Source organism: Armigeres subalbatus, chromosome 1 (assembly GCF_024139115.2).
Source record: "Armigeres subalbatus isolate Guangzhou_Male chromosome 1, GZ_Asu_2, whole genome shotgun sequence".
Lineage (NCBI taxonomy): Eukaryota > Metazoa > Arthropoda > Insecta > Diptera > Culicidae > Armigeres > Armigeres subalbatus.
In genome coordinates, this window is record NC_085139.1 from 105,104,353 (window position 1) to 105,125,339 (window position 20,987).

Here is a 20,987-nt window from a genome sequence, read left to right on the forward strand (position 1 = left end):
TGTAACAGGCCCCACGTTGGGCGCCAGTGTAACAAGTTTTATTTTATACAAACATAAAGGTACGCAATCAACAAGAAACTAATAACAAATTAAAATAATGCACGTTCTCTCTTGGTGCCATGAGAGACGGCTAGGTGATGCCCATTACGGGATATGACGAGGTTTCATATGAGATTTCGGTCCATCGGTCAAATCCCGCGAATACATTTTTATTGCGTATTGCGCATTTTATCTACAGCAAACAGTTTGCTGTTTTTATAGCTGACCTTTTGTGTAGCAGTCTTATCCTATTTGGGCACCTCGAATCAATTAATGCCATTTGGCATCAACGATTCGATGTCTATGTCTGGAACGAACTTGGGAAAAACCACTTCTAACCATTTTATTGCCTACTTTCAGGCTTTCTTATTGAGTCCAGACACAGAATCAACAAATAAAACAGATTGTTAAGAAAATTATTTTGAGCTTTTTAGTGGAATGTCTTCACTTGAGACACTGAAGACGGCCTTACTGTTGGGGTCGAAATACGTATCTGTCAAGATACAATTAAGTGGTGGAATTCAATGGGATTGTACAAACTCGTCTTATGACAAGAGAGAAAATAAAACAGATACAATTGGCACTTTGATGTTGTATAAAGAAGAAGAAGCGGAAAGATGATAATCGAAAAAATCTCCACCGGAAACCATACGAAGAAGTTTTTAAAACTCTTCTAAAAAATTCTAGAAGCATAGTGATATCACAAAATAGAATTTGAAATCGAAAAAATGCGTTTATTATTCAGAAGAAGGAAAGTCCAACCCTGTACTGCTAACCGTTTTAAATTAAATTACTCCTAGAGTTTTTGAGAAGAGTTTTAAAAAACTTCCCGTATGCTTCCCAGTGCAATATATTTCAAATATCATCCTTCGACTACTTCTTCTTCATGCAACTTTTATTCGCCAATATAGCACAAACGATACAGACTCGATCGAATATTTACAACTATTCCAACAAAATAAAACCAACCCTAACACAACCTTATCCAACAGCACAGATTTTTACATGAATCGGAGAGCCGATTCATGAAAAAATCTTAAGTCAGCTAGTGACGAAAAATCTGACTAGAGGACTAGCAGACTAGATACTTAACCTAGGCCACAAATCTCAAAAAACTAAATCTATTCTAAACCTCAATAACGGTAGCGTTTCCTACCAAAAGTTGTTTGAACGTCAACGAGTCTTGGCAAATTGTCCTATAATTAGATTCTTTGCTACAATAACAAACTCGGTTGATCCTACATGGAAATGGATTACACAGAAAAAATAAAGAACCTAAACAAAGTTTAAAGACCTCATCTTTGAGTACGAAGTTCAAATTTTTAACCCAATATTAGGTAGTTCTCTCTCTCTCACTCCCTCTCATGAATGATATTATAAACAAAGAGAGCTGCATCGACCCAACGTGTGTTGTTCCGTGGAAGAAGTCAAATTTGAGTTGTTTTCACCATAGTCTCGAGTGAGTGAAAAAAACATAAATTTGAGTTGGTGAAAGTTCATAGTGGGTGAAAATTCAACACGGGAGTAAAGGCAAAGGACTCACCGGATTTTTTCGCATTTTACTTATTTTTGGCTTCTTCCACGCAAGGGCGGATTTGAGTGAAAGGAACCGTAAAGTGAGTTGTTTCGCGGTTCCGTGTACAAATGATTCTCACGAAAAATCAGATGAATCACACACACACACAATCAAATCGATACTTGCCCCACGTTGGGCGCCAGTGTAACAAATTTATTTTCTACAAACATGAAACAATAAACAAATTAAAATAATGCACGTTCTATCTTGGTGCCTCGTGAGACACGGCTAGGTTATGCCCATTACAGGATATGACGAGGTTTCATATAAGATTTCGGTTCATTGGTCAAATCCCACAAATACATTTTCATTGCGTATTGCGCATTTTGTCTACAGCTATTAGTTTGCTGTTTTTATAGCTGACCTTTTGTGTAGCAGTCTTATCCTATTTGGGCACCCCGAATCAATTAATGCCATTTGGCATCAACGATTCGATGTCTGTGTCTGGAACGAACTTGGGACAAATCACAATTAAACATTTTATTGCCTACTTTCAGGCTTTCCTCTTGGGTCCAGACACAGAATCAACAAATAAAACATACATAATATAGCACAAACGATACTGACTCGATCGAATATTTCCAACTATTCAAACAAAATAAAACCAATCGTAACAGGGCGTCCATGTTAAGTTTTGCTGTACCTGTTATGAACAACTTGTCCATCCCATTCCATATTTTTGTAGTGCTAGCTTTCAAAGAAAAAGGGCACCATTAACAGAGCATTGCATCTGATCAAATTATTCGTAGTACTAATTGACACCCCCAGCTGGGGGCTACCCCGTTTGGCATAAAGTCGTTTGGAATAATGTTTATTTGGCATAATGTTCGTTTGGCATAACCCAATGAAAATGATCTTATTTTTAAAAATCATATTCTTTGCACAATTTAAAGTTGGACTTCAACATTGAGATTCTCATGTCCGAATGTGTGAGTGGTGATAAAAGGAAAACAAACAATCCTACATGGTGCTACTTAGCAAAGCTTGGGTTAAAATGAGTATATTTCCATATATTATTTGACTCCTTTTCAATCATTGTGATGACTCGATCAATTTTGAGGTTATGAGCAGAAGGAAAACAAACATGTATTTACACATGCCGAATTGCACATCAGTGTGCGAGCGCTAAACGTCACTCATCTCTATAGACTTTCGAGCAATCGCGTAATATTAAAGAAGGAATGACCTCCCTTTTTGCATTGCACCGAGCAAATGTGGACTTTAAAAGAAGGCATCATCAACTCTTTTGCATTATCCTGAGCAATCGCGAATATTAAAAGAAGGAATGATCTACCCTTTTGCATTACATCAAGTAAACGTGTGCTTTAAAAGAAGGCATCATCAACTCTTTTTTATTATCCCGAGCAATCGCGTAATATAAAAGAAGGAATGATCTCCCCTTTCGCATTGCACCGAACAAACGCGTGATTTAAAAGAAAGGTCACTTTACTTATTTCGCCTTATCTCGAGCAACCGTTTGATTTAAAAAAGAATTTATTATTTATTCAGACTAAGGCCGAAGTGGCCTGTGCGGTATACAAGAGTCTTCTCCATTCGGCTCGGTCCATGGCTACACGTCGCCAACCACGCAGTCTACGGAGGGTCATCTTCCACCTGATCGATCCACCTTGCCCGCTGCGCACTTCGCCTTCTTGTGCCCGTCGGATCGTTGTCGAGAACCATTTTAACCGGGTTATTGTCTGACATTCTGGCTACGTGCCCGGCCCATCGCAGTCGTCCGATTTTCGCGGTGTGAACGATGGATGGTTCTCCCAACAGCTGATGCAACTCGTGGTTCATTCGCCTCCTCCACGTACCGTCCGCCATGTGCACTAGAGTGATTCAAATTTTGACTTTTTCGCTCCTCTATGCTTAAACGATGACATTTGTTGTTTTATTATCCTCTTAAATTTTTAGCTAATTTGGATGTAACTAGACTGAGCACGCCCAGTTTGAAGTTTGTATGAAAATTACTATGAAAACAGTCACTTTTGTGGAAAACCGTTCCCCAGCGCTTCTCGTTACGCTCTAAAAATGTATGAGTACATTGGCAACATATATAATTTAACGAGGAAATAGGTCGTCTTTGTTGCGAAATGATTTGATGCTTGCAAGAAAAGTTATTAAGGAAATACTGAATCGTGGGAAATTCCATTTAACACGAAAAAGAATAACATCAATATCAATAATGAGCATTTTTGTTTTCTTTATAACATTGCTTACAAAAGTCAGATCGCTTCGCAACAACAACTGTCCTCTAGCTTAGGAAGCCCAAGTACACAAATTCTTCTACCACCTTGATTTCGTCACCACCGATGTCAACTCGCGGTGGGTGGCTCACATTGTCTTCTCTTGAACCTCTTCCTATCATGTACTTCGTCTTCGACGTGTTGATGACTAGTCCGATCCGCTTAGCTTCCCTCTTCAGTCTGATGTAGGCTTCCTCCATCTTCTCAAAGTTACGTGCCATAATATCTATGTCGTCGGCGAAGCCAAATAGCTGGATGGACTTATTGAAAATTGTACCACTCGTGTTAATCCCTGCTCTTCGTATTACCCCTTCCAAAGCGATGTTGAATAGCAGACACGAAAGACTATCACCTTGCCTCTGCGGGTTTCGAAGGGACTCGAGAATGCCCCTGAAACTCGAACTACGCACATCACCCGATCCATCGTCGCTTTGATCAACCGTATCAGTTTATCCGGAAATCCGTGTTCGTGCATTAGCTGCCATAGCTGATCCCGATCGATTGTATCATATGCGGCTTTGAAGTCGATGAATAGATGATGTGTGGATACGTTGTATTCGCGGCATTTCTGCGGTACTTGGCGAATAACGAACACCTGGTCCGTGGTGGAGCGTTCGCCCATAAAACCCGCCTGGTACTGCCCCACGAACTCCCTTGCAATTGGCGCTAGTCGACGGCATAAAATTTGGGAAAGTACCTTGTAGGCGGCGTTCAGCAATGTGATTGCGCGGTAGTTGCTACAATCTAGCTTATCGCCCTTTTTGTAGATGGGACACACGACACCTTCCATCCACTCCTGCGGCAAAACTTCCTCCTCCCAAATCTTAGTAATGACCCAGTGCAGCGCTCTAGCCAGTGCTTCACCACCGTGTTTAAATAGCTCTCCTGGTAGTTGGTCAACCCCAGGGGCTTTGTTGTTCTTCAACCGGCCAATATCCTCCTGGATTTCCTGGAGGTCCGGAGCCGGTAAAATTATGTCCTATGCGCACTCTCCCAGGTCCATCGCCATACCGCCATCTTCGTATGCCACATCGCCATTCAGCTGTTCTTCGTAGTGCTGCCGCCACCTTTGGATCACCTCACGCTCGGGTCCCGTTATGTCCTTACACATATCAGGCTGTTGCACGTGGCCCTTACGTGAACCGTTAAACTTCTAATAGAACTTTCGTGTGTTATTAGCGCGGTGCAGTTGCTCCGTCTTTTCACGGTCTCGATCTTCCTGCTGGCGCTTTTTCCTCCGGAAAATCGAGTTTTGTCTGTTCCGCGCCCGTTTATATCGTGCCTCGTTCGCCCTCATGCGGTGTTGCAGCAATCTCGCCCATGCTGCATTCTTCTCTTCCACTAACTGCTCACATTCGCCGTTATACCAGTCGTTTCTCTGATCCGGGGGCACCGTGCCAAGTGCAGCGGTTGCGGTGCTACCAATGGCGGATCGAATATCTCTCCAGCCATCTTCAAGACGCTGCGCCTAGCTGCTCTTCCGTTGGGAGTGCCACTTCCAGCTGCTGCGCGTATTCTTGGGCTAGTCTAACGTCTTGAAGCCGCCCAATGTTAAGTCGCGGCATCCGACTTCGACGCGTGTTGTACACCGTGGAGAGTTTTGAGCGCAGGCATACTGAAACGAGGTAGTGGTCGGATTCAATATTCGCACTGCGGTAAGTGCGGACGTCCGTGATGTCGGAAAGAATTTACCGTCGATTAGAACGTGGTCGATTTGGTTTTTCGTTACTTGGTTAGGTGATCTCCATGTGGCCTTGTGGATATTTTTGCGGGGAAAGAAGGTGCTTCGGACTACCATTCCGCGGGAGGCTGCGAAGTTTATGCATCGTTGGCCGTTGTCATTCGATACGATGTGCAGGTCTTTAGGTCTTTGCCGATTATATCGAGTCGCATTATCTCTTATTTTGTTCGTAATTATTGGTTTTCCAGGCGGTTTATTGGGCCTGCGCAAACCTCCTGTCTCGTCGGAGGGCCGTCGTGTCAGGGATGTTTAGCGTTCCACCCAACACCAAGACTTGGGCTTGCGCTTTGGTGGGGCCTACGTGCGGATACATGCAGCTTTTTATAGGAATTTAACAGGGCCCACTGTCAAACCCCACCACACCCTAGGCAAGCCCAACAAATCGCAGATGGCCTGGGAAGGGATCGTCAAGCCCTTGGGCATTGCCCCTGCTGCCCGCATTGTTATGGTAACGCATAGCCTATTTCGTTGTATACTCCCCACAATCAAATGGGTCCGCGACGTTAGGCATAGCCTTATTTATGAGATGGTCTGTTTTTTCTGACTGTTCATTTTCTGCCTAAAGCCCCAAACGCAATTAAGCGAAACGGCGACGGAAACGGAAAATTTGACAGAAAATATATGGGCTAGCTGTCAAATTTGTCGTTTCCGTCGCCGTTCCGCTGTATTGCGTAAGGGCCTTAACTTCCTTATGCCTAACGTTCCTATGCCTAACACAGTATACCCCCAAATCCAAAATGTGTACATATGTACTTTAAAAGAAGGATTCATATGCTTCCCTTTTTTGTTGTGGGCATTATGCCAAATGATTATATCAAACGGCCTACTTCATTTGACACTATTCTGCAACAATTATGGCAAATGGCCCTTAGGCGTCCAACTCGTTAATCGTTATGTCAAATGGCATTATGCCAAATGGCCTCGTGCCAAACGGAAGTATATCATATAAGCTTCCCCCAACACGGTAGATCACTTTGACGTAGTGTGTTGCGGTGTAAGATCTACCAAACAAAGCCCTAGCTTAATCCATTTTCCTAGCTAGTGCAATAAGTTGTGGTAATTAAGGATTCATCGTATTTAGTCCCCGCTACCAACAGCAGTCTCAGAAATAAAACATAATTAATGTTACCTTGCAGACAGTTGAAAGACTCGAATTCCTCTGGTTTGAGGCTAAACTGTATGCAGTGGAAACAACTTTTCAAGCAATTAGTTAAAAACCTCGGTACCCGTCCCTAGGCTGAACTGACTGCTGGAAAAATCGAGTTAGGGGTTTAAATACGTACTAACTCTTCTTGAACTGGTGAACAATGGTAGTGAGAGGAACACACGGAAGTTCTTATTGCTGAACAAATTCTCTTGCTTGAAATGGTCTTGTAGACAGAGCTAAATCCCGGGTTTTAAGAGTTTTACTGGTGATATTCTAGAAGCAAGACAAGGATGTGGCTAGGGCTCCGATGCATGGCCAAAACAGTATTACTGTTCTGTTTTCTCAAGACAGGATTGATTTCCTATTGATAAGGGGCGCGCCTTCAATGGGATTGCTCTCTGTGAAGGGTCTAAATAGCGGGACCTTGTCATGGTGCTCTTGAGAAAACAAAACAACAACTGTATCGAAACCGATACTGCATTGCTTATCAATAGTAATGGAGTAATTCGACATGCACTTAAACACTAAGGATACGGGTAACGCTACAATAGATCTAATAACTGGTCGCAGTGGCACACCCGAACAGGAAAAAAAAAGCTTCCCCCAAACGATTCTTAACTGGTCGTTAATGCGGCAAAATTAAAGCAATGATCAAAATTATAGTTTAGGTAAATCAAAATCGATAAAGTCACGCGGTGATCAAACCTAGACCAACATTTGAAAAGGACGTAACAGCCAAAATTTATTCCTTCTGATTCTTCGTGCACATATAGAGCTATGTATGTAGACGAAGACTCAGAAGAAATAAAATTTGCCTGTTACCCCCTTTTTAAATGTTGGTCTAGAAACCACCCTAATAAGGAGAAATTCTGCCCATGGAGGAATGATGTGATTTTTAAACCACCGGATTCTTCAAGAATGTAGACCAAATCAAATCACCATGGTCCACAAAGAAGACGCTCTACTCACATGTGTTAGCTCATACGCCGAATCAAACAGGATGCCGTACTTTTTGTCGTGCTTCGAGCAAAAATAATTGGCTACGTGGAACGAAAACGCTTCCATGTCGAAGGAATTCTGCGTCACAATCACCGCCGGACAGTTCAGTTTTTGATACGAAGCCTGCGAAACAATCTGCATATTGGCATAGCAAGCGCCATGCACCTCCATCGGAAGCGACGTATGATAGCCGGGTGAGATGCAATCGTCTGCAAATTTCGAAAATTGGTAACAAATTTCGATTACAAAATCCATAAATGATATTAAAAGAGTTACCTTCTTCCGTCGTAAGCACCGAGTTGGCATCGTCCTCTTCGACGAAAATCTTGACGATCTTCTTCGTGCACGTGGGTTTCTTTTCCGCCTTTGCCTCTTGCACTGTCGCACCGGTGCTGCCAAGTCCGTTCAGATCCGTCTTCAGCGGGAGCAAATTATCCGAATTGAAATTCTCGTTATTTCCCTCATCCGCCTGAAGCTTTTTTTCATTAAACTTTTGAATAGCATCGATGAAGAACTTGGGGATGTCTTCGGAGGCTGTAGCTCCGCCAGCATAGATGTAATCTTTCGGATCAAAATTGGACATCTTAATGAGTTGGGCGGCAGAGGGGGGGTTTTGAATTGAACGCGGAGTCCCGACCGGGGAATGATGACGGTAGTAATTAGGAGACCGAATCCCGGGAGGTGATCGCAGATATCGATTACCGACCGGAGAGCCGCAGGGCGATCGAAAACCATGATTGGGGGAAGCTCGATGGAGATGTGTGGTCATTTCGTAGCCTGAGTGCGAGGGACTACGTATTACCGTTTGACTAAAAGACCGTGTGCGGATTTGATTGCGAAGCCCGTTGAACGGAACGATGACGCTGTCTCCGTGACTACTGTCTTCGGAGAATTCATACTTTTTGTCAGCTAGGCGGCGCTTGCGAAAGATGCTGATCTTTTCGCAGCGTTCGTTGTCTTCGGAGAATTCGTATGCCTTGGACGCGACGTCATTTTCGGCAATACAACTGCTGTCGGGTTGATTAGGAACGTTTGGATCTATTGATCTGCCACCGGTAGAGAGATACGAACGTCTTCGTAGCGGTGTTCGCCCACTCGATGTGGAGGACGATGAGGAACTTGAAGGAGCTCCGCTAGATTCTAGCGGAATTTGAGTCTTGCTTAAGCTGGCAGCGCCGATACGAGGGCCAACACCGGATGAGGACGGACCACCAGGGGAATCAACCGACAGCTCAACTCGAGTAACGTAGGATTTGTGAGTCTCCGGTTGCGATATACGGGTGGCCGTACTAATAACGGATGCAAGTCTTAGCTCTATGTTGGTGTTGTTACGATGGTTCATCAGTCGAATGTTGGAAGTTGGTGAGAGTGCTTCCGATAGACGAGCCGCGGCTCCACGTGTCATTATGGAGCTGCGCGGGGAAGGTAGAGCAGCGGCTGTGCCTCGATTATCACAGGTAATGACCAGCTCGTCAAAATTCTCCGGACACTGTGCGAGCGTCGTTGAGTGGGACCTCGACGAAGAAGACGAACCGGAAGACAATCTACTACTTGAACGGTGCGTTACCGAGGAATACAAAGGTTGGGAACACTTGGATTCGATGGTTTCAGTCTCATACTCAGCAAAGTCAGCAATGATTTGATCGGCTATGCTCAAGGATTGTGAGGGAGTTGGGATGTTTGGCACAGGAAAACTGCCTTCAGCGAAAGGTTTAGGAGTTTCTACCTTCGGGATGGGTAGTTTAACTTCAGCAGGAATGGCTGATTCAGTTTCTACTTCCGGAGTCATGCGTTGGTACTTGGCAATATACTTGCTGCTGATCACACCGGATGATAGTTTTTGGGGACACCGACTCATGTCCAGCTGGATATTAATAGTGTGAATGAAGCTGTTCTCGCTCATTATGATGTACCCAGGACAATTTAGATTGTACCGTGGATTAAACTTGGGTCCAGAATCCGAGTTACGGTACTTGGTATGAATCGTCATGTTGCAGTTTATACAAAGCGAGCCCTCTCCACCATTTCCATCATCTTCATCGGCAATCCTCATCTGTTTACAGTCCATGCAGCCCAATTTTGGCACCCTAACAACGGTAACGTACGAATCCAGGTCATCTTTTTCGCTAGCTCCATGAATAATTAGGAGCCGTTGATCTGTTTTCCACTGGGTAATCGAAACGGTTTTCATGTCATCGACGCCATGATCATCGAACAAACACACGTGGAAATACTTGCTCAACAGGAAGTGCGGCCGGTAGATCCAGAAGTACAATCTGAAATAAATATAGAAAATTTTGAAATCGATGCTTGTATAATGGGCACTTGAATAAGGGAAAAAATAATTGTTAATCAACAGTTACTTGATGGTTTTCAATACATTAACAATTATTATTCTTATTGGTTGGTTCATTGAATGTTATTAAATCACTGATACGGACACGCAGAGTTACAATTGCAGAGATTTGGTTCACCTTTCAAGCTGCGTACAGTACAATACAATTTCTGTCTCGAAAAACGAGCATTTAAATTTACGATTGTAATTGGACAAATTAGGCAAAAAGTTTTCTAACTTAAACTTATATCACAGTGTCTGAGCATAGAGGGATTCGATGAGAGGATTTGCTGACATCTGACTGGAGTTTCAAAAACTCCTTGCTGTTTTGTTGATGCACTCGTCGATAGCTACTACTCCAGTCAGTGACACAGTGTAGTTCTTCAGTTGGGTAGAATGAGTCAAAGTTGTGTATCATTTTTAACAACTTATTTTGTTTTTTTTTTACAATGTTCTAAAAACTCAAATGTGAATATGTACATTATGTGGAAGATTTTGGTTTGAAAAATGTATTGGAGGTAACGGAGGTATAATTATATACGCTTTTTTTGTTTTCATGGCACTGATTATTAAAGGAGGTTCTAGTATGGATTGACAAAGAATGGAACAGATGGTCTTCAACAGAGCAAAGTAACGAGGTTTATTGAAGAGCTATGATTAAAACATCTGGTTAGCTTAAAGGCTTGTCATGGAATGAGGTCTCGGATTTTACATGTCAATAACGTCTCTGTTTCACCGATTCCTTCGATTGATTCATTTCTGCACCCCCTCTCGATCGTGGATTCCGATCATTTGACATGGATTACGAAAACGTCCGACCTCTAGTGCTTTGGTGAAAATATCAGCAAGTTGGAGATCCGTCCCGATTGGTTTCACCTCGATATTTCCTGCAGCTACATGGTCTCGTATGAAGTGGTGCTTTATGTCTTTATGCTTTGCTCGTTTGCTTTCCAGGTTCTTGGCCATCCCAATGCAACCGCGGTTATCTTCAAATATTGTTACAGGTTTAGTGTCTTGAATTCATAGATCTCTAAGAAGTCCAGATAGCCACAGCGCCTCTGCTACTACAGAACCGAGTGCCACATACTCAGCCTCACTAGATGATGTTGCTACGGTCGTCTGCTTCTTGCCTGACCAGGAAACAACGTTGCCAAATACCTGGAATAGGTAACCACTCACAGATTTTCGATCTTGTTGATCAGTTGCCCAATCAGCATCGGCATATCGTTTTATTGCTTCCTTTTGAGTATTGCGAGTAAACTTCAGAAAAGTCTTTTCAGTTCCTTTCAGGTAACGTACCACCCTTTTCAGGGCGGTCCAGTGTGAAGAAGACGGTTGCTGCTGAAAACGTCCTAGGTATCCAACTGGAAAACAAATGTCCGGCCGTGTAGCCATCATAACGTACATCAAACTGCCCAGTAATTATCGGTACGGTGCTTCAATTCCTTCCATCGTCCCTTGGCAAAGCTGCAGCCCCTTCTCCATTGGAGTTTTGGCCGGGTTACAATCTTCCATGCGAAATGTCTTCAGATTTTTTCCAATACTTGAGTCTTGTCCAAACTTCCTTGTTTTCGGTCATACAGAATTTTCATTCCAAGGAAATATTTAGCTTCACCGCAATCAGTCATTTTGAAATATGTTGATAGCTTGTGTTTAACATCCTCGATTGTCTTGATTTTGTCTCCAATGATTAACAGATCATCAACGTAGAGAATTACATAGATCACATCATTCCCCCTCTCGTTGATTCGGGTGTACACACAATAATCATGAAAAGATCTCTTGAAACCAAGCTTCAGTAGTACTTCATTGAGCCTCTCATTCCAGCATCGCGGGCTTTGCTTCAATCCGTATAGTGATTTTTCAAGTTTGCATACCATTCCAGGAGCTGCATTTATACCATCAGGAATCGTCATAAAGATGTCTTCTTTGAGTTCTCCGTGTAGAAAAGCCGTTTTGACATCCATTTGGTGAATAATGTATCCCTTCTGCAAAGCCACAGCCAGTACGACCCGGATTGTCGTTAGTTTAGCAACCGGCGCGTACGTCTCATGGTAGTCAATACCTGGTTTCTGTAGAAATCCCTTCACGACCAGTCTTGCCTTATGCCGAAGAACATTACCATCGGCATCTTCTTTTATGCAAAAAATCCATTTTGATTGCAATAGTTTCATACCAGTCGGACACGGAACGATTTTCCATACCTTGTTAACTTCCATAGACTGTAGTTCGTCACTATAGATAGTGGAATATATAGATGAGCGAAGATAAATCCTCTGTCTCCAAACGAACTGTCAAACGTGTCTCCAAACGAGCATGACGTCACTATTTCAATGGAAACGTTAAGGGCTGTGACGTCATATGCGCGTGTGCACGGGCAAAAAAATCGACTCAGCCATGCTTTCGCTCATCTATAGATTCTACTATCTATATTCGTCACCAATAGCTACCATCCAAGCATCTCTGTCGTCACGTTGATGAATCTCGTTGTAGGGTTAGGCGGGGCAAGATGGGTCACGGGGTAAGATGGGTCAGGGCCGTTTTTGAGCATCGTGTACATTTTAATGTGAAGATTATGACTTTGTAGGAGGAATAATTTGGTTCTACTTTATTATCATTCGATTTGATGATAAAATTTTATTTTGGTAGAGTATGGCAAGGTAAAATATTTTTCAGCATTGTTTCTTATGCGAAACACACTTTCTATAAAACGTGTAATCTCGTCGAGCAATGTAAAATTTAAACGTTTTTAGTAACATAGTGAACGTATTGTAAGTAATGTAGGTGATGTTATACTAACTGCGTCGAAATAAATAAATTTGATCGAAAATTAGACATTCTAACATGAACTTACAAATGGGGCAAGATAGGTCAGCACATACTGAAGGGCATAGTTCGTATTCAAAACATATTTTCCATTGATGGTTTAATCATTTTAAGGTTACTTTTGACATAATAATGTTAATTTGTTTATTGAAAATGTCTATTTTTTGTCTTTAAGAAAGCATTACTTAGACGAGGTTGAAAGACTATTATTCTTCCATTTACTTCCATTATTCACTTTTTATGTATCAACAAACAGATACGTATTTCGTTTCCTACTTGGAAACTTCTTCAGTGTTTGTTATCGACAGTCGATAACAAACACTGAAGAAGTTTCCAAGTAGGAAACGAAATACGTATCTGTTTGTTGATACATAAAAAGTGAATAGTGGAAGTAAATGGAAGAATAATAGTCTTTTAACCTTGTAGCATTTCCCCTAAGACGCTCTAAAATAATTAATCAATACTTAGACGGCTTGTTTTCATAAGAATTTGCAGACATTTTTAAATATAGAGCCAATTCCTCATCCAAGGCTTAAAAATAATTTTTTATTCAATATAATCATTGGCAATATAAAGCTATCTATCTGTGTGTAATTCAATATAGGGAATAAAAGCAATATTAATTGCAGTATTTAAAGGTGACCCATCTTGCCCCGCTGTTTGACCCATCTTACCCCGCCATTTTTTGATTGACAGAAAAATAGACTTCTACTTTAATAACTCGAAATGGAATAAAAAGTGGAATTTTTGTTATTTCATACTCCTGGCTTACAGATTATTGTTGAAAAGTTGAATTAAAATGTTTCTGTTTTGAGATATTCAGGGTTCGCTTTAGGCGACCCATCTTACCCCATCATACCCTACGTAGATGGCGAATCTGTAGGTTTGGAATAATCAGCAGCAGCGGATACACTGTATCCAGTGAAAAAATCTAATAGCTTACCTGGGAGCTTGCGCTCCCGTTCGCTGCGCCTCGTGGTTGACTCTAAACAGTCTTCACGTCTTTCATGCGAAGGGAGCGCGCCAGGGTTTGGTTCATCAAGTATTTCTTCATAAATTTCATCATCTTCAGATTCAATATTTGAATCTTGTCTGGTTGTATTTTCTATATTTTGGGGTTCAGCTATGGTACTTAATTGTTCCCCCTCTGGCTCATAGACTAAGGGAATTATTAACGGTTGTCTATCAACATCATCACTAGCATATGGAAAATTTTGTTCATCAAATTTCACATCTCTTGCTACGACAATCTTCTTTGACGATCTATCCCACAAGGGATAGCGATTGGCTCTTTGGATCCAATTTCTTTCGTAGCTGGTTAGGGATCCAAGCCATGGCCTTGCATCCGAAAATTCTAAGTTTGCTGAGGTCTGGCTTAGTATTTGTCCACTGCTCTACTGGGGTAATGTTTCGGTCTAGTGCACTTGTTGGAGACCGATTGAGGATATACGTCGCCGCCAAGGCCGCTTCTGACCACATTCGCTTTGGCATCTTGGAATAAATAAGCATTGATCTAACTTTTTTAACCAGGGTTCTGTTGAATCGCTCAGCAACGACATTCTGCTGCGGAGAGTATGCCACTGTCGATTGAACTTGAATGCCTCTGTCCTGATAATACTGTTTTTGCTCATTAGAGAAATACTCCCGTTCTTGATTAACTGTCAGTTTGCCAGTGGGTGGTAGCCATTGCTTCATATTGTTTGGAACAATGAAAGACTTCACACTTACGCTTGATAGGATAGAAGATAGATAATTGCAAAATGCGTCCAATCATCAATGAGCGAAACAAAAAATCTGGATCCGTCCCAGGCCGGTGGATCAATCGGCCCACACACGTCAGAATGTATACGCTCTAATGGACGCGTGGCTTTCTTTCGGGTGCCATCGAACGGTTCACGACACTGCTTCCCCATCACACACGTATCACATAATCCAATACGACATACTGTATCTATGAAACCGGTAGCCATTTCATGCTTGACAATATTTTCCATCGCTTGTTGACTTGCATGTCCCAATCGACGATGCCACAACCAGCTTGCATCCATCGTGCTGATGTTAGCTTGACCAACATAGGCTACTTCCAGATCTAATTGATACAAGTTACCTTTTAAGTAAGCCACACCAATGACTTCATCATTAAGCTTGAATTCCGCTCGCTCGATTCCTCCTCGGCCAGTGAACAGGATATCAATTCCAGCTTGAGAAAGTTTCTTGACCGAAAGCAAATTTTCCCTCAGCTCTGGAATGAATATTACGTCCTTCATACGGAATTCAACATTCTTGTTTGACAATCCTGTCAGCTCTCCGACTGATTTGCCGATCAAAGATACACCTTCTTTTGCGACTTCGACCACGAACGGATTCTTCAGATTTTGTGATGACTTCAGATAATTTTCTTTATTAACGAGGTGGTCACTACATCCTGAGTCCACACAATGCTTCCGCCACTAGGTGCCTTCGCTCCGGATCTTCCCATGAAAGCAACTGCCTTTCGATTTTCAAAAACAGAATGAGCCTTTGCATCCGATTTGTTCCATGGGCAGTCCTTCTTCATATGCCCTGACTTCTTACACCGGTGGCATCTACCAGTAAACTCGCGTGTTGACTTCTTCCTTTCATTTTTCTTTCCTCCAATGAAAGCTGTTCCTTTATCATCGCTTGCATAATCTTGACGATCAACTCTCTTCGACTCCTCAGCTAGCAGCCGCTGCTTCACTGTTTCCAGGGTCAAGATCTTTTCGTCCAGGTCCTCGAGCGCTGTTACCAAAGGATCATAGCTATCTGGTAGAAATCTGTTATCTGTTAGAAATAGCTGCGAAACTAAGTCATTTTCTTCCAGCGTGGCACCTGCAGACTTCAGTTGCCGGACTATGTCATCGAACACCACGAAATGGCTACGCATAGATGGTCCCTCCTTCATTCGCAATCAATCTTGCAAGCTGCTTTCTTGACTGGTCACAGAACGTTTGGCGAATGTTTCTTCTAGGGCCTTCCACATGCTCCAAGCTGATTCTTTCTCACGGACTACTTCTAAACATTCGTCCGAAATGAATCCCACCAACAGCGATTTTGCCTTTCTGTCCAGCTTATCCCAATTTGGCCTAGCTTCATCAGTAACAGCCGGAATTTCTTCCTTCAACACCAGGGGAACGACACCCAATTTTTTCACTATGGATTTTGACAGGTTCGCCTGTTCGTGCTTTTTTGGGTGATAAATTTATCCCCCAGTGTCAAATCACCCCAATACTGATTTATTTTGCAATAGTATGTGCGCGAATTTCGAATGTTTACGTTTTTACAGGAGAATATGATGCAAAACGCCCATTTCACTCAATAATGCAACATGATACAATCATGAGAAAATAGAGAAAAAATGAACGAACTATAAATTAAAACTATTTTAGACTCGATTCCATGCTTTAAACTTAAGAATGTTCAACTTATTTGCTCAATTCTTTAGAATGCTACTTGCGTAAGACACTGTTTATGCCTTCGTTCGTTTTATATCATTTTCACCCTGGAAGTTGTTTGTGTTGCATTCGCAGTGCACTCGTATTGGTGACTCAGAAAAGATGTGACAAAGATGGCGTAGCATGTCATCCCCGTGTTCAACACTGAAGAGACCTCCGCCGCATCCAGATAAAGCTTGACTCGGAACTTCAAATTTTCATAATTTGGTCCAGTCAGCTGTGGGATACCAGATCCTTCTTTCATTGACGAGCTCATAACCTAAAGGAGGTTCTCGTATGGATCAAGATGAATGCACAGCTAGGTGTTTCAATCTACCCAATTTATGGACGAGAAGAAGGCGGGGGTGAAAAATTCATTTTCGGTGCAAAACATAAACAAACCGACTGGCTCTCCCAAGATGAATGCACAGCTAGGTGTTTCAATCTACCCAATTTATGGACGAGAAGAAGGCGGGGGTGAAAAATTCATTTTCGGTGCAAAACATAAACAAACCGACTGGCTCTCCCATACTAAAATCCAAGATGGCTGAATCGTGAATTTGGCAGATTGGAACACCTAGCTGTGTATTCATCTTGGTATGGATTGACAAAGAATGGAACAGATGGTCTTCAACCGAACAAAGTAGCGAGGTTTATTGAAGAGCTATGATTAAAACATCTGGTTAGCTTGAAGGCTTGTCATGGAATGAAGTCTCGGATTTTACATGTCAATAACGTCTCTGTTTCACCGATTCCTTCGATTGATTCATTTCTTCAATTATCGATTTCACTTCTTTTGGTCTATCAAGCACATTATTAGATTCAATTATGCCGTCGATGTCAGATATTCTTGCAATTGTTTCATTCACATCTACTGTAAATCCCGCCACGTCAAGAGATCCATCAAGCCCCTACAGCCCCACCAAGACGCATTAGAATTGACCGCACCTAAGCTCCGTCGAGGGATTGTCATTACGACGAATGTCCGTGTAAAGGTCAATCGATGCAGGGACAACGAATCGGAAAACGTAAACAGAAGAGATTGAGAAATTATTGCTGAAATTACGATTGTCTTCAAATTTGTGAAACAACTTATCTACTACCTTATCTAAATAGTTAAAACTTAATACTAGGAGTTATAAACAAAGGTACTAGTGATTAAAGATTGAATTTTTTCTGGAAAACTAGATTAACATGCAAATTATAAATTTAAGTTTAATCCATATAGGTAGTGCCACTAAAAAGCTCCCTTTGAGCCTGTTATTGTGAACCTAATTCTAATTATTACAAAGGTAACTACATGCAAAAACTTACCTATTAAAACGATAGACCATAAAGTATATTTATTCCTATCCAGAAGTATACGATTGAATACTTGCGAGCGTTTATTGGAAGTTGTTGTTGGAATTGATTGTGGTAGCGAATCACTAAAAGTAAGGCCTTAATATCTATTACTTAGACTAGAACGTAACGCAAACTGTTATTTTGAAATTTCCACAGGAATTTTGTAATTTATCTTGGAATAAATTTATGAAAACGATTGATTCGCTTATCGCTAGACAACATCTACTGTCGTCGCGGGGTCACAAATCAGTGGATTGTTGTGTGTTGCGGCGAAGGTAGCAGCTCGGATCGAGTGTTTGATATACGGCAAAGAGCACACGTTTTTTCGGGAGTGTTAATTTTTGATTTTTCTAGTGAAATATTGGTGCAAGTGGTTCAAAACCTCGTTCAAAACGATCCTAATTGTGTCCGAGGCCGTGTCGTCGCGATCGGCTTGCTGAAAAATTGGTTTGAGCAACTGAGCGCGTTATGCTACGTACACACCAGTCAAGCAGTTCGACGAACATTGACTCCACCCCCAAGAAAACGCTTCGGTTGATGCTTTGTTGGAACGTGTGTGAAGTTGTTCGAACAACCATTTGACAGTTGGCGGCTCGGTTGGAAAAAATTAAAACGGTTTGATTTTGGTTTGAGTTGTCGGGGGTGGAGTCAAGGATCGCCGAACATGTTTGAGCATTTGTAGTGAAGTTGCACAAACCCCCATATATTTTTTGATGGTTGATGCTCAAGTTAGCGCTCCGGTCGTTCATGTGTGATATTGTTGGTCGAATAAATTGATTGTTCGTGCCGCTATTGGTAAAACTTGATGGATGTTGGAACAAACGAGAGGTGGAGTCAATGTTGGTCAAACTGCTTGACCGTGTGTACGTTCCATTAAATCAGGAACGGTCTTGTCGCGGTTGAACGACAGGTGGTAGAAGGAAAAAATCTCCGCCATTTTTGCGAGCCGTGCAAACAGCAGTCGCAGCGCTGTAACAGGTTAACAAACCTCAACGTCGGATTCGGGACGATAGTAGTCGTGCGCCCAAGGCCGCGTCGGCGCGAATATAACCGTGTGCGAGTGAATGATTTCCGGAGTTCTACTTTTACGGTAGTGCGCGTATCGCACACCTTGGATCAATACGAAAACAAACAAAAGTACCCGGAAATTAAAAACATGCCTGAAAGGAGTACGCCCTAGTAACATTTTGGTTTTATATTGGTTTTATAACACTCTTCTAGAGTAAGTTATGGTCTTCAAGAGCGTTATAAAACTTAAAATGTTACTTGGGCGGAAGTCGCTGGTAGGCCTAAAAGAATCGTCGATAGTAGGAAGACTGTCGGTCGGGTCACCAGGCAAGCGAAAAGCAAGGAACACGGACAAGCTAGCGGTCCGAACACATCGGGGAATCACACGAACGACCAGCCAACCAACACCGAACAGGAAGAGCCAACCACAGTTGTTTTGGAGATGATCGACACAGAGGGAAACTTTCCAAACCACCCGATATTTGTGGGGAAGTTTTTAAGAGAAAAGGGCTTCTACAACTTCACCGAAATTACCAAGCTGGGGAAGTTTAGGTACAAGATCGACACTGGAGCGGAAACGGAGCTGAGACGCATAAAGCTCGTGGACGCAAACCTGAGAGTGTATGTACCCAAAAACAAGAATACCACCATCACCTTCATCAAAGGAGTGCCTATCAGTTTCGAGGAAGCTGAGATTAAGCTCAACATAGAGGCGGAACATCCAGTAACACAGGTACAAAGCATTAAACGCCACGACAGGAACGGAGAACTCCAGGACACGGCGAACATCAAAGTTACCGTCGACGGACCACAAGTCCCAAAATGGGTGAAGATCTTTGGATGCAATTTCAGACCGGAACTGTACATCTTTCCTATTCGTCAATGTAAGAACTGCTAGAGATTCGGACACGGAGCAAAGTTCTGCACCGCCCAATCAAGATGCGCAACTTGCGGAAGCAAACATCCCTCCTCAGACTGCAAGACGGACGCGAAGTGTCCAAATTGCAAGCTTAAGCACGGAGCAAATGATCCCGAATGTCCGGAGAGACAAAGGCACATGAAGATCCGAGAAACAATGCGAACAAACCGTTTCAACCTCCTGGGAAACCTGGAAAACGAAGACGACACATTTCCAAGCCTACCACAGGCCAATTCCAGAAACGGACAGATGAACAGATCCTTCGAAGGCCTGAGAACTCGGCGTCAACAAAACAATTCATGCTCACGTGAGACAAGCCACGAACGGTCCGGACCAGCCCCACCCATGGAAACCTCTGGCGAACAACGTGTAGAACCTCCGATCGCATGTTCGAGATGCTACGAGAATCCATTCAAATCAACCGATTTCGAGCACTTCATTGCATGGCTGCAGCACAAGTTTTTCGAGGAGACACGCCCCATGCGCTGGCTAAGAGCCGTATGCGAATTGCAGCAGAAGATTGTCCAAAGGGTACATCTTGCAAATTCCGAGCTGAACAGGAACCAACTACTCATCGAAATTAGTCAGGATATTCAAATGATCATCGAAGACCAATCGCACGAAGAAACCCCCAGAACCAACACATACCAGCAAAGTGGAGTGTAAGCAGCTCAAAATCTTGCAGCACAATGTCCAAAGCCTTCGCCCCGTCGAAACACGCGAAGAGCTCAGTAATTTTCTCATGGAAAACGCGATAGGGGTGGCATTGCTGCAGGAAATCTGGCTCAAGAAAAAGGAAACATTTCGTCTGGTACACTACAGATTAGCGCAATCAGGGCGCAATCAGGGATTCGGCGGAGTGGGGATTCTTGTGCACGAAACACTAGACTTTGAAACAATCGAGTTTGAGGACCTCCTACCGATCGAGGCGATCGGAATCAAGATAACAAGAGGCTTCTCCCCGCTCAAACGGATTTCGGTCTACATTCCTCCCGGACAAACCCCAATCGGAGAAACCAGAAGGAAAATGCAGGAGTTCTTCGAGACTCTGGAACTGATGGAAGGCGAAATTATCGTCGAAGGCGAAAAGTCACCACTAGAGCTGGGATCCAGGCTCGATCAACTGCCTCAAAGGAAATACGCTCAATAGCATCTTGGAACCCTCTAAATTCATACTGCTGAACGATGGCACACCCACGTGCATGTCTACGGTCAGCAGGAATAGCAGGGTGATCGATCTCACCTTAGGAACGCCCGGAATAGCAACAAAATCTCGCTGGGAAGTTATCCCCCAGGAATTTGGCAGCAATCAATTATCGATCATCATTAATATCGGAAGCGAAATCCCGGTG

At 42.7% G+C, this 20,987-nt stretch overlaps 1 protein-coding gene across 2 annotated transcripts in view; it reads right to left on the reverse strand.

Annotated features, from left to right (window-relative positions):
• The window catches only part of LOC134204184 (uncharacterized), a 31,349-nt gene that overhangs the window by 7,010 nt on the left and 3,352 nt on the right, over positions 1 to 20,987 (reverse strand). For both annotated transcript variants that reach the window (XM_062679011.1, XM_062679020.1), the window contains exons 4-5: positions 8,028 to 10,027; positions 7,722 to 7,960 (exon numbers count right to left, since the gene is read on the reverse strand). In XM_062679011.1, coding sequence (XP_062534995.1) covers positions 7,722 to 7,960; positions 8,028 to 10,027 — 2,239 coding nt within the window. The remainder of the gene's footprint in view (positions 1 to 7,721; positions 7,961 to 8,027; positions 10,028 to 20,987) is intronic.